The sequence below is a fragment of the Gymnoscopelus microlampas genome (genome assembly GCF_963454915.1).
Source record: "Gymnoscopelus microlampas genome assembly, chromosome: 11".
Lineage (NCBI taxonomy): Eukaryota > Metazoa > Chordata > Actinopteri > Myctophiformes > Myctophidae > Gymnoscopelus > Gymnoscopelus microlampas.
Window position 1 is genome coordinate 30,263,628 of NC_139948.1, and position 14,747 is coordinate 30,278,374.

The window sequence follows — 14,747 nt, forward strand, 5'->3', positions numbered from 1 at the left end:
TAAAAAAACTTTGAGAAATAGTGAAAATAGCAGATGTACAAGCTCACAACGTGCCACGAGGCGATGCGTCGTGAGCTTGCAAATCGGCTATTTTCACTATTAAATAGGGCTTAAGTGGTTAATTCATAATGTATTTTTATAAGTTTGGGTGAAAAAGTTTGGTAACCACTTTAAAGAGACTGTATGGAAAAGTTTTTGTGGTCCAGACGTCAGCAAGAGAGTTTTATCTGTTGAGAATTCCTTCAGCTCGAGGCCACCTCTAGTGCGGACCTGAGTCCCCCATTCCTCAGATAAGACTCAGGCGAAACAGATACGTATGTACTTTACACACTGTTGCAATCGTACACTCACAGTCACAGGGGACACACTTCGATGCAAACACAACACAAAAACACACAGAGGTGTATACATACATACATACATACATACATACATACATACATACATACATACATACATACATACATACATACATACATACATACATACATACATACATTCATACATTCATACAGTACATTAGCCCCAGGAGATATATATATATATATATGGCTGCTATTCTTGGCAGCCATATGTGTCAACGTACTTAGAGTGACATTCACATTATGAGGTGAACCCATCTGCTCGGTGCTAAGACTCTAGGCAATGAGCACAAAAGATCAAACTGACGACCACCAGCGTCTTCTCCTGCCAGTATCTTAACCTTTTTCTGGTTGAGATTGATGCCGGCTGTCAGTTCATATAATACTCAGCTTTGAGGATTATGGTGATGTGTGAGTCAGGCAATTTATCACTTATTCTTTACACACAACCCAGGTTGGAATTCACAGTGAGTCAATGCAAATTGCGAACACAGCATCACAATTCCAAGGAAAAACAGGTGGCATAACGTTAAATAAAGCAAGCAAGTCAAAATCATGAAGAACAATTTAGTACAATTTTAATAAGACAAAACAAAACAAAAAAACACAGCAACACAATATTTAACAAACAACATTTTATTGCTGTTAACATGTCATCATAATGTATAGTGTTGACCAAAGCTAGAGTTATATTAACATCATATTTACGAGCTGCGTGCGATTCAGCTGCTTCATGTCATAAGACTCAGCAGTCACAAGTTAGACCTACAATTGACAAACAAAGAACATGAAAGTATAAACAAGAGGGAGGGATGTTATTGTCAGAAACAGGGGGAGAGAGACAGACAGACAGAGATGGGAGACCAAACAAAGGCACATGGGAACACAATCACAGTCTGTCTTCGGCGAAGACAGAACGATGCACAGCTTCAGTCACAGTGACTGTAATTAGTGGCGTCGCTTTCAGCTCGGTTAAGTCCGTGGGGTTTCCGCTATAGCAGTGAGGGATTCATGTTTAGTGCTGTGACATCCACCCTTCCAACCCCTCCCATGAATGTGAAATAAAGGCTTTCTGCTGAGGGTGGGGAGGCTGTAGTCATGGAGACAGCCGCATCCCCCACAGCAGTTGTCCTAGCACTGTGTTATTTCCATGACACCCTCCTCTCTCCATGTCTCTCTGTACTATCACTTCCACCACTCCAGAGACCGACCCTTGACTGGAGGTCGGGGGTTAAAGGTCACATTAGTGGTTCCCCACACTCCCATGTCTCACCTCTGCTCTGCACCCATCACCTCTGCTACTTAAGTGGCCATGCCCTGTCCTGACACCGGTTAAGTGTTAAAAGATGATGTTCTGTTATCACACAGTGAATAACACAGCACCAGAGAGAGAGAGAGAGAGAGAGAAAGAGAGACAGAGAGAGAGAGAGAGAGAGAGAGAGAGAGAGAGAGACAGAGAGAGACAGAGAGAGACAGAGAGAGAGACAGAGAGAGACAGAGAGAGAGACAGAGAGAGACAGAGAGAGAGACAGAGAGAGACAGAGAGACAGAGAGAGAGAGAGAGAGAGAGACAGACAGAGAGAGAGACACACACACACACACACACACACGGACAGACAGACAGACAGACAGACAGACAGACAGACAGACAGACAGACAGACAGACAGACAGACAGACAGACAGACAGACAGACCGACAGACAGACAGAAATAGAGAGGAGAGAGAGAGAGAAAGAGAGAGAGACAGAGAGAGAGAGAGAGAGCGAGAAAGGGGGATAGAGAGAGAGAGAGAGAGAGAGAGAGAGAGAGAGAGAGAGAGAGAGAGAGAGAGAGAGAGAGAGAGAGAGAGAGAGAGAGAGAGAGAGAGAGAGAGAGGACTATGGAGGGTGGATGCTGTGATAGAGGTGAGTTTTACAAAGGGATTATGCAAACAAAGGTGGCCGTGGCAACAGTGGAATGAGCCATAACATCGCACCGGATGAGAATAAAACCGATCTACTACCAGCTGTGATTTTGCTAAAAAGCACTGTCATATACACACATCATACTTGTCCAAAAGCCCATCCTGACTACTGCTTACTCTTTGCTCCTCACATACACAGTAACCACACAACTTCTGCGCCACACAATCACTACGTTTCAAGGCCTCTTCTCTGGCAACTATTCCAAAACAATGATAACAATCTGATCTATCACTCAGGATCAGAGGAGCTACCAGTGTGCTGTTATTGGGATAGGCCCAAAGACAGTGGCCAACATTTCACACTCAAGCTAATAGTAGAAAAAATATGCAATCGCCAGAAATTCTAGTGCCTGATTTATACTCAATCGTACGACAGAGCATAAATTAGGCATAATGTTGGTGTCAATGATCTTTGCTGTGGTCACGTGACAGACAGTGTATCGCACATCATGGTTTGTAGATAATGAAGAGAGAAAAGAAATGTTGTGATGGGTACAGGGCAATGTTTGAGTTTGAAAACAAGGAACATGTAATAATCATTCAAATCTTCAGAGGGTTACAGAAGACAAGATGACTGTTGAATATGCGTGCCTAGTTGGAAATCAAGGAAGATCTTTGTGCTCAGTTGTGGATTCCTTAATAATCTGAAAAGCAAAGAGATCACAGTTAAAAATAGTAAACTCCCTGTTGAGTTGCTGTATGTGTCACAGAAGGCATCAGCTGTGCTGCTGCTGAGTGTGGATGAAGTGTGCGTACAGGGGCTTACATCAGTACACAATATGACACACTGCCCTCTAGAGGCATTGAGAGGGATGTACGGTGCAACAATACAGATCAGTCTGGTAGAACAGTGATTCCCAACTTGCAACCTCTCATGGTGAGGATGTTCAAAGTGGGCCCCCAAATAATTGGCAAAACGCTAAGATGTTTTTGATAATAAAACATTAATATTAAAAAAAGAATGTAAAATCATTTCATGGTATTGTTTCTTTAAAAAAAAATGTTTCATTGTGATACCAATTAAATAGGAAATAGGAATGTTAGTTCCATTGATCCAAGCTGGAACACAATCGATTGATTGGTCATTAAAATAAATATGCACGCAGCCCACTGCCGTGTTAAAGCGGCACTATGTAACTTTTTTTTTAATGAATGAAATGTAATTTTGTCCAATCTGTATAGTATGGTAGAGTATGTTAATACAATATAACTTATGCAATTGGGGTGGTTGTATTTTGTCTCCCTGCTCTTCTATTTAGAGACATTTAGATCGTATCAAAGGTCATGTCTTCACCTATAGACACAGGATCTATGACCGGGTAGCTCAGTCGGTAGAGCTCTCGCCTTTGGACCACAAAGTCAAGTCATGGGTTCGATCCCGAGCATCGGCAACTTGGCATATGAGTAGCACGGCTAGGGTGCATCAAGTCGTGCGGTAAGTACTGGGAGCTGAGAGCTCCACCTCAGCAATCCATCTCCCAGGGGTCTAGCGCATTGTAACAGGGACAGACTCCCGCGCCATTAGCTGATACCGACAATAAGCCTCGCCCGATCTACTTACTTACTTAGATACAGGATCTGACACGAATTTTGACCTGATGGTCAATATTCAATTCATCCCATGAGCAAGCAGGCAGGCTCTATTAGGTCAATGGTCAAAATGTCAGCACTTGTGCAGGAAACCAGGTTCAAATCCGGGGTAGAAGAGGATACTTACATAGTGCAGCTTTAAGTGGTCAGATTTATGGCCCACGAATGCTTTAGAGATTTGCAATTGGGTCTTGATCCACAAAAGGTTGGGAACCACTGTGGTAGAATAGGCTTGTGTTCTAGGTTGTTCTATTTTGACACATACCTCACCATCTCGAGTCTCCACAGTTCGCACCAGGATGCTCCTCTTCACGTGCTGGGCCTCTGGAGATTTAGTGTCCACATTGGTTTCTGAAGGATGGCAGAGGAAAGAGAGGGCCAGAATCATATCAACTTTAATGTCACATGACAAGATTACAGGTGTATTGGAGTGGGTGAAGCAATTGTTTGTGCAAACTCTCAACATTACACGAGTCGGAATAGGGAAAGTCAGAATAGAGAAGAAACGAACATAGAACAAAAATAACTGGAAAGCACAGTCATAATAATCAATCAAAGAAGTAATGAAATTACATTAATGACACAGTCCTGTTGGCTGTGCAATCTAATAAAAAAGTGGACAATCAAGTGCATCTCAACTCATTCAATTGTTGCACTTTCTGTGGTATTGTTATTAGTATTTTATGTTTAATGGTGTTTAATAGTGTCAAACCTTGCATTGTGTTAACCTGACTCTGCCAGATGGAAGAAGGTTGCGAACTTGCGCCCCCTTCTGGCAAAGTCAGGTTAGTGTTCTGTAGCATTACATGGAAATGTGTGTAATAAAAATGAGTTGGAAAGAGCTCCTTCTTCTGCTCAAATGGGCATAAAGGCACCAAACAACACATAATATCAAAATAGATGGAACTGAATGCACAGGTGTTGTAAACAGCATCAAATAATATCTACAGCAAATGGTTCAAAAAGAGCAGGAAATGTTAACAGCAACTATTTATTGAAACAGCAGGTAATATGATCAGCATGCAAAGCCAACACAATCAATTCAATAAAGGAAAGATTGATTCTTTATCCACCTCTGAACTGCAGGTTGGCAAAACTCTGAACTGGAACAGTGATCCTAAAAAGAGAAGCAAGTGCAATTACAATTACAGTTCCCAAACAACAATTATTCTCCTTCACACTTACAATCATACCAACAATCTAAAATGCTCTCCCACACACACCTGCTCTCCTCCCCTTCCAGAAGTTTCCGATAGGTGGCGATCTCAATATCCAGGGCCAGTTTGACGTTGAGGAGATCCTGGTACTCCTGCAAGTGCCTGGCCATCTCCTCCTTCAGAGACTGGATGTCCTCCTCCAAATGACCCACTGTATCCTGGTAACCACTTATCTCCATGGCAAAACGATCCTCCATGTCACGCAGCTGGCGTTCCAGGGACTCGTTCTGGAGTGGGACAAGAGGGTTGTGAGGCGAAAATAAACATTAGTGGTTAATGTACATATTCACAGTGATCTTCATCTTTGTTTTCTCCTAAATGTAATAGTTATGCTAATTAATTCCTTCCCACACACATTTCTGAGTGTTGACACTGCTGTTGTGTCCTACTGGCTCACCTACCAGTGAGGAGACCCCACTGGGAAGACGTAGCACCTCCTTCTTCAGGGCCGCATTAAGACCCCTCAGGGCCGTGGAACACCACAAAATCAAAGGCCCCCCCAGTGGCGTAATTTCACGCACACCTCCGTCTTCAGGGCCGCATTAAGACCCCTCAGGGCAGTGGAACACCACAAAATCAAAGGCCCCCCCAGTGGCGTAATTTCACGCACATGCGCGCGCGTGCATGCGCACAACCTGAGAAATTTTTCGGGTCTAATTCGGGTCTAATTCGGGTCTAATTCGGTCTAATTCGGGTCTAATTTGGTCTAATTCGGTTCTATTTGACCAATATAAATCAAAAAAATGTCTTTAAATACACAAAAATTAAATACACAATTCTCGTGGAACACAAGTTCCACTAAGTTCCACGGTTAATGCGGCCCTGTCCGTCTTACTCCACTCCCTGCTGACAGGTGCTGCCCCAAACCGTAGGAGTATGTGCAGTGACACATATCAGCCTCCCTGCCCTACTTACCTCCCCCCGAACATGGGCCAATTGTGTTTGTATAGATCAGTGGTTCTCAACCTGACAGTAAAGTGACAATTTAAATACTTTTAAGACCTTTTTAATCCCTCAAAAAAAGAAAGAAAGAAAAGAAAAAATACCATTACTGCATCAAAAGTAATCAACAAACTTATACCTATAAAAACTGGTCAAACATTGGCCACATTTTCAAATAATACAATAAATTTGAAAATAGCTGATCTGCAAGTGTGAGCTTGTAGATCAGCTATTTTCACAATATTTATCTGTGGAACCGAGTCAAACTAAATGTAATGCCTAAACTCCTGCAATTCCAAGAGCCTGTCAGGGTGGGGGTCCCCAGTTCAAATATGATTATTTTGGGGGGTCCCCAGTTCAATTATGATTATTTTGAAGGTCACGGCCTGAAAAGATTGAGAACCACTGGTACAGATAGACACTTGACAAAGCCGGATGCACTGTGGTGGATTCAGACTCTGCGGTGGTGGGAAGGTACTTTACCACTGCGCCACCCGAGCACCCCTGTCACTTAATCATTATAAACATAAAATCAACTCTTGATTGGTTGACTCACCGTCCCGCGGAGACCCTCCAGGTCACAGGTCATCACTTGGATCTGTCTGCGATAGTCATTGGCCTCCTGCTTTGCCTGTCGCAAGGCCTCTGCGTTACGATTGGCTGCATCCGTCAGGTCAGCAAACTGTGTTTAAAGATGAATATTATGCCCTGTGCATCATTGCAGTTGCATCAGTGTATAATAGATGCTAGTTATTGTTCGTGGTATTATTGATTATTAATGACTTTTGTGTAGGCTATCTTGCAATTTCTTCATGAAAAGGCATCTCTGCTTCCGCCAGTGTTTCAGACCTCTGTCTCTGGTCTCTTGCTTTAGACTGAATGCCACATGCCAGGGCCTTCTCTCCTATGGTATAAACCCTGCCTAAACCAATATATCTCTTGTTCTACCTTGACCTCTCATCTTTTCCACCCGAAAGTTAATAAACTCTTGGGGGCAGCCTACTGATCATTGCCACCAAATGTTATAAAGATCAACCCATTCGTTCTCAAGTTTTTGTGCTAATAGACAGACAGACACACAGACAGGAGTGATTACATTAGCTGGAGGAAGACTGGTGCAAATGTGAATGAGCTGACCTTGGATTTGTACCACTCCTCTGTCTCCTGCATGTTGGAGTTGGCCATGACCTCATACTGAACCCTGATGTCTCTGAGAGCAGTGGTCAGGTCTGGCTTGGACACATCCAAATCCACATGGACCTGTTGGGCCTGCAGCTGCTCCACAAACTCACGCAGCTCCTGCATACAGTGGCAGGAAGCAACAGAAAATAAGATGAAGATGGGAATGATAAGAAATAAGGGATAAATTAGGTGGAGGAATATTTTTTAACAGATACTCTAATGGCAAAATAATCTTTCATTGTTTGTTACCTTTTACACATAAAAAAATCTGATTTATTGATTCAAGTGAAGTGTAGTAAGTAGTAAAGTTAAGTAAGCAGCCTTTGGAAACACTGGTGCCCAAGCCATATGACCCATAAGGTCATGAGCAATCTTCTGCTGTGTCCTTAGCATCCAAGTACGTGTGGGGTAAAGGAACTGTGGACGGTAATGTTGGTGGGATGGTGGTCATGGTGAGTGGAGTGCAGTTGGTGATGGACGAGGGTAAAGTTGATGGTGGGGTGACAATAGTGATGGTGGGTGGAGTTGGTTGTGGATACATAGTGTCGGGTGGAGATGGTGGTGGTGGTGGTGTTGGTAGTGGGTCTTGGTGGTTCACCTCGTCATGAATCTTCTTCAGGAAATTGATTTCATCCTGCAGGGCCTCAATCTTCCTCTCCAGCTGCACACGGTTAAGAGATGCCTCGTCTACATCCTATGCAAAGAATAAGCGGTCAAACATATTGTTAAAATAACAAGCTGTGACAGAAGGTGACAGATATCTTAATAGTAGAATTGGAAAGCGAGTGTGTGCGTGTTTATTTTTTGTGGCCGGGTCCCACAGCAGACCAGTAGTACAACTGCCTCCAAAGGTGGCACAAATATTGCCCTACTGTGTGCATGCGTCATCTACAGGAAGCTACAGAGGGGGGGGTGGGGGGGGGGGTCTTTCAGGTAGGACGGGCCAACGCTTGAAGGGCGCTTTCATCTAGTCACAGGAATTACAGTACACAGAGTGCTGTCGCGCCAATGGCCAAGTGGTTAAGGCGCATACCATATATAGGCTCTGACAGCGAGTCCTGAGTTCGATTCCTCATTCCGGGGGCCTTTGCTGCGTGTCACTCCCCTACTCTTTCCCCATTACCCGTCAATCTCCAACATTATCAAATAAAGGCAGAAAAGCCCGAAAAATATACTGTATACTGTATATAAAAAGAGGAATAACAATACAGTACCTGTCTGAAGATATTCATGTTGTTCTCCGCATCCTGACGAAGACCCATCTCCTCCTGCAATCTGAGCATCACACAAACAACAACAAACAAAATCAGTTGGCAACACTGCCGGAGCAAATCAAAACATAATGCAAAAGACACATCAAACAACTCCCCAGTAGTTTACAGTTACATCAAGTTCAACAGCAAGGTTGTTTGAACATACTTTATACTTTACTTTACTTTATATAATAGGGTTATGCTGCATAGATAAAAACACAATTTTGGCTGGTTTCTAATGATAGATGCACTACTGTTCCCCATGCTACAGTAGCAGAGGTGTGCAAGAGAAGGCCAGGGCTCAGCTGAATTGGAAGCTTACGCGTCATTAGTCATTCACACCAATCTAGCAGCCAGAAGCCTTTCCCACGGGGTGGAGTTTACACATTTACAATGGATCCACATACACACTCTCACACAGAGATACGTCATCCTGTCATCCTATGCCCCATCTGTCTCTCACACGCACACAAACACACACACACACACACACACACACACACACACACACACACACACACACACACACACACACACACACACACACACACACACACACACACACACACACACACACACACACACACACACACACACACACACACACACACAGATGTGCAAGTGCACACACATGCAAACAGACACCTGCACAAGCTCACAGACCCAAGACAACATCTGTATGTGTTCATGCAGTGTTAGCCGAATGGCCCACAGAGAAGAACAAAACCATACAGGGACCTCTGACCATCACTATTCACTCACTCCTTCTGTAAAGAGCAGCAGTTTTGTGGTCATTAGAGTGAGCTTGTCTCTGAAACTGAGCTTGCTGATGTCAAGGATGTTCACATATCAATTTTAGAGATGATTGTATTAGATAGATTAGATAGAAACATGTGTGGGGTCATTTTAACGTCTACTCAGTCTTTTGAGAGCACCCCAGACAGTTTTTAAGTTGCTTGATTCAGTATTTAGATATTTTATATTCATTTGATCAGATTCCTATACAAACTCATTTAACTTCAAACTCCATTTTAACCTCTTCATTAAAAACACCCATCCATGGTTCTGGTGACTGATATTGGCCTTCTAATATGTAAGGGGGCCGTGTTTAAAAAAAAAAGAATCTTTTTTTCTTTTTCAACATTATAAAAAAGAAAAAGTAATTGAGAAAACACGACAATATCAGTTTTTGATGAATCTATCATGGTTAAAATGGAGTTTGAAGTTACAATGGGTTTGTATAGGAAGGGGGCGTGTCTGATAAAATGAATATCAAATATCTAAATACTGAATCAAGCAACTTAAAAACTGTCTGGGGTCCTCACAAAAGCCTGAGTAGAAGTTAAAATGACCCCAAACATGTTTGAAAGAGAAATATCCCATTAAACCCTCTAGACTCCAGACAAGTAAACTTAACCTGAGTTGGCTCTCTACTTGGACCCCTTTCCCCCGTCTGCACCAAATCTCTTCGTCAAAAACAGGCGATCTAGAAGCTCACATCGGTCAATCACATTTCAGCGTGTTGAGAGCTTGTAGATTGGCTATTTTTGACAAATGTTACCCCAGAATATGGATGCTGATTAACAGGCATGCAACAAGAGAACATCTGCCTTGCTCACAGCTCTCTTTGTGAAGAGCTCTCTATTGTGTTTCCTTCATTCCTTCACACTCATTTAATGGCTACTGGGGGTCTATGCTGGATGAAGTTTATAAAGAGGAATCCATGACCAAAGCCCCACCAGATGACAGTGGTCCAAATGCCATCAAACCAGAAATTCACAAAATATGCATAAATACACATTTTGTTTTATTAATCAGAATTTAGAACTGAATTAGTAAGATTTTGTCATTGTATAAAATCTCTCTCTCTATATATATATATTCTGCTGATTTGATTTTCATCTAAATCACCTCAACTCTGACCCATCTTCAGTAAAGTGATTATTAAAAACATAAAGAATAAAAAAAACTCATTAATAACAGTAATATCAAAACTGAAAAACAAAGAAAGAAAGAAAGAACTGTCTTTGATATTGCAATACTGTAGATGCATAATTATACTGCACACTCTTTGAACACATTTATATCAAAGCTGTTTTCTGGGCATTTGTAAGAAATCATTGCAAATCTAACAAATAACACTCACAGACATCACCGCAACATGAAACATGATATGCTGCTCCTTGCTCACTGTACCTTTGCTTGAGTGTGGCCACGTCTCCTGCCAGGTTATCCCTCTCTATTTCCAGGCGGGCTTTCCCTGTGCTGAGTCCGTCCACTTGCCTACGCAGGTCCCTCAGCTCATCCTGGTAGATGTCTCCCAGGCGACTGGGCTCCTTTCCTTTCAGCTGGTTCAACTCGACCACCAGCACTTTGTTCTGCTGCTCCAGGAAGCGCACCTTCTCTATGTAGCTGGCAAAGCGGTCATTTAGACCCATCATCTCCACCTTCTCGTTGGTGCGGTTCTCCTTGTACTGGGCCTTCAGCAGCGAGTCGGCCGAGAAATCCAGCCGGTCCCCAGGACTCCCCAAGAGCAGGGCCCCGCTGGCCGAGCCCAGGGAAATCCTGGTCACCGGGGTGGAGTGGGTGAGGTGTCGAGGGCTGCCATGCCAGGACAGGCGGCCAAGTCTGCCTCCTGAGACTGTGCTGCTGGAGCTATGGAGCCCAAAACGCCTCCTATAAGATGACTGGACTCTCTGAGTCTCCATGATGAGGAATAGAGCTTGGTCAGGGGACAAACAGTGCTTTTATAGAGATGCCCCCCCTCCCACGAGTCCCAAGCAGAGAGGCCACAGGGTGGGGCAACAGGGGAGGGAAGGTGGCAGTCAGTGAATGGGACAAAAAAGAGAGAGAGCGGAGGGGTGGTTTAAATGACACTCAAAAAAAATGTGTGCCAGGGATTGTTTGTGCTCGTCCACTCAACTACAAATGTCTTTCGGGCATCTCCTTTTTTTCTCCACTCTCTTTGCTGCCCTCTCTCTCTCTCTCTCTCTCTCTCTCTCAATTGAATGAATAGGAATTTGTGTGACAGAGCTTGGCCACCAATTCAACATGACCACACATGCTCCCTACAAAAGCAGATGGAGAGTGGTTGAACAAAAGAACTGGGTTTCCCTCCTAGAACATGACAGCAGTTGTGATTGGGAAAGACTGATAGATGAAGCAGATGAATGAATACTATGGAAAGAGTAAGATGTAGCATGTGTCACTGTGTGGCATGAAATCATTGCATATGTCCAAAACATCAAAATGCCATAAGTTACCTAAATCTGATGTTTTCATTCCCACGTCAGCTGTGAGTAAGTGGGCAAATTTACGTAACAAAAGGTTATGGAAAACGACAGCTTTCAGTGCAAGTGTGAAAGATGCTTAAGCCTGTAGGATTTACTGGAATTACGCTGTGTGGCCCAATACCACATTGTGGGGAGGTACAATCTAGGGGGAGCAACTTGGCTCCTGTTGCCTTTCTGCCTTGTTTCTCATTTTGAGGCAAAAGGCAGGGAAGAAATAGGAAATAGATATGGAGTCTTCCCATTACTCAAAATTCTGTTCATTTAACCCTGAGGGTGTAAAAATGTACCCAAGTCAAACCAGGCAAATTGTAATGGTTGTATGCCTCCTCCGGCGCCAACCAGCTGCGGTTCACATCCATAGTCTGTCCAAACTGATATAGTACATAGTAGTAGACTGTGAAGAAATGTAATGAAAGTGTGACCTTGACCTTTGACCACCTACTAAACTAATCAGCTTATCCTTGAGTTCAAGTCGACGTTTGTGCCCAATGTCATGAACGTCCCTCGAGTTCACGAGAATGGCACGGACATGAGCTCACAGTGACATTGACCTTTGACCACCTACTTCTAGCTCATCCTTGAGTCCAAGTGGATGTTTGTGGCAATTTGGCAAATGTCGTGAATTATTTCAAAGCATTTCTGAGTTATCGCGTTCACAATGTTGGGACAAACGTACGTACAGATATAGGTACATACAGATGGGTGGACACATAGTAGGCTACAAATGCATGGACTGACGCAAACCCCCAAAACATAAAGCATGCGTCCACCAGAGGTAAAACAAGTAGATTGTGCGTGCGTGCGTGCGTGCGTGCGTGCGTGCGTGCGTGCGTGTGTGCATGCATGTGTGTGTGTGTGTGTCTAACATATCACTTAAAATCATATTAGGTTACTTAACTTACTTTTATTAATAACTGACCTTACCTAAACATTAAAGCCAATTGAAATGCTCACATTTCTCAATGTTGTTACCATGGTAAGTATGACATTACGGGCAAAACGGACACCTTTTGAATATGGTAAATGGGCCATTATGCAGCATAAGTACACAGATGCAGTTATTAATGAGTGGAGGATGTTATATGGCTGTTGGACATCTTTGGAATGACCACAATAACACACATAAGACGGTAAGATGGTCCCGTGGTCACAGATGGAAGGTGGAGGCAGTTGGGAATGGGATGGGCCTACTGATCTGGTATGGGCTCACAAACAACTGACAGACGGGCTGTTACAAATCCAATTTCCATCCATCACCATGACAACCTTAGGGACCACTGACTTTCTTGTGAAAAAAATAGTGATTTTTGGAGATGGGACCATGGATTTTCTTCTTTGGAAAATGTGCTCCTAAAGAGAAACACTGTGATTAACAAAGCCATGCAAGTTCAATCAGGAACTTGTGCTTAAAGTACCATTCAGCCACTAAACCTCATTCTGTCAATCAGCCTATCATGTCTGTGTATCTCTATGTATCTCTCTCTAAAAATGAATATATATCTTTATATACTTTATATGTAATCCTGCCTACCTGCTGCCACCTTGTGCTGTCATTTCAGAACCCCACTCCGCCTTGCTCCACCTCCGCCACCAGCATCCAGGCCCCATCTGCATGCCCTGTGGGAAACTATTACTGTGTGCATTAAATATGCTCCAGATTTAATTGACTAATCAATTATTTAATTTAATCTGTGATGGGGCTAAAGCCAAAATCATGTTCAATACATTTCAGTTTCATACAAACTTGTTTGTCATACATTTTAGTGTTTAAAGACTGAAGGAGCCATTCTGACCTTGTGCCTTTAAGCCTGATGTGGGTGGGTTCACCTGAGGGGGTTGCCACAGCAACGGGCGGGTTCATAGGCACAGGTGCAACAAGCCACTTAATGATGGAAATGTTTGGGTACACAGGAGGAGATCACACAGTTTTTACCGTTTTAACATGCATATACAAAACTTGCTGTAATTTTCTGTTTGAATGAATAAATGGGAACCTCACCCAACAGCAGTATTTGTTTGGACATTCAATTGATTGGAAACGCATCAAAAACTGATAATCCCTGTACCCAGCCGAGTGGCGAAATCTTAGTTTGGATCGTCACTATAAAGACTAACAAAATACTTTGGGACCACAGCAGGGAGTTGACAGTGACACAGCGTTTTCATGCTGTCTTACCTATTTATCGAGATCCTTAACTAAACTTTGGCCTTGTAACAGGTCCCAAGGAGAACAAAGGACCTCTTTGTTATGAGCTCATAAAAGCATGGGGAGTGGAAACTAGTGGTACTGGAAGATGGTAAATACAACCTAGTAGGACTTCACTATGTGGGCCTGTGTGTTTGTTATTGGGATAGAAAACAACAGAGTGACTTGAATTCCAATTACCTGCTGTTAATAGAGGTCAAATTAGTGAGCCCACTGTAAGTCTGGCAGGGTGTTGTTGTTTTAAAAGTCTCCAGTCCTGAAGATTAACGACATGATTGCATCATTAAGGTGACACTAATAGTATTGGCCCCCTGGATTTTTGAACTCCTCACAGCCGTTGCCTCAGATGTGGTCACTGGGGTAATATCGCCCAAAGGCAAAACATTACAGAGAAGAGAGAGAGAGAGAGAGAGACAAAGAAAGGAATGGTTGGCCCGCTCTTCTCCTTTTCCACCCCTGGCTTTTGCAGTCAGTTGATGGTCACGGCAAAGAGCTGATTCATGAGTCCACAGGAGGAGCCCATCTCGTTTGCTAGAGACAGAAGAAAAGCACAGAATGTTAATGTTGTTGGACTACACTGATCTTCAGCCAACGCAACATGGCTGCCAGCTCCATTTGACCACACAGTATTCTCTGCGCTTTGTCTTCAGGCATTTTACACTGACAGTCCAATACATCCACCCCTCAGTCCCGTTAACACGTGAACGAATGGTGGCATACTAAATCTGACTCTTGGCCA

General features: G+C 43.3%; 1 protein-coding gene across 1 annotated transcript; it reads right to left on the reverse strand.

Moving 5' to 3' along the window:
* Positions 1-2,865: 2,865 nt before the first annotated feature.
* gfap (glial fibrillary acidic protein) lies at positions 2,866-11,217 on the reverse strand (the record flags this gene model as incomplete). The annotated part of the gene is made up of 9 exons (XM_084070959.1): positions 2,866-2,969; positions 4,181-4,266; positions 4,989-5,032; positions 5,139-5,359; positions 6,631-6,756; positions 7,212-7,373; positions 7,855-7,950; positions 8,471-8,531; positions 10,706-11,217. The coding sequence occupies 9 exons, from the start codon at positions 11,215-11,217 to the stop codon at positions 2,928-2,930; spliced, it is 1,350 nt and encodes a 449-aa protein (XP_083927085.1). The 3' UTR covers positions 2,866-2,927.
* Positions 11,218-14,747: the final 3,530 nt, after the last annotated feature.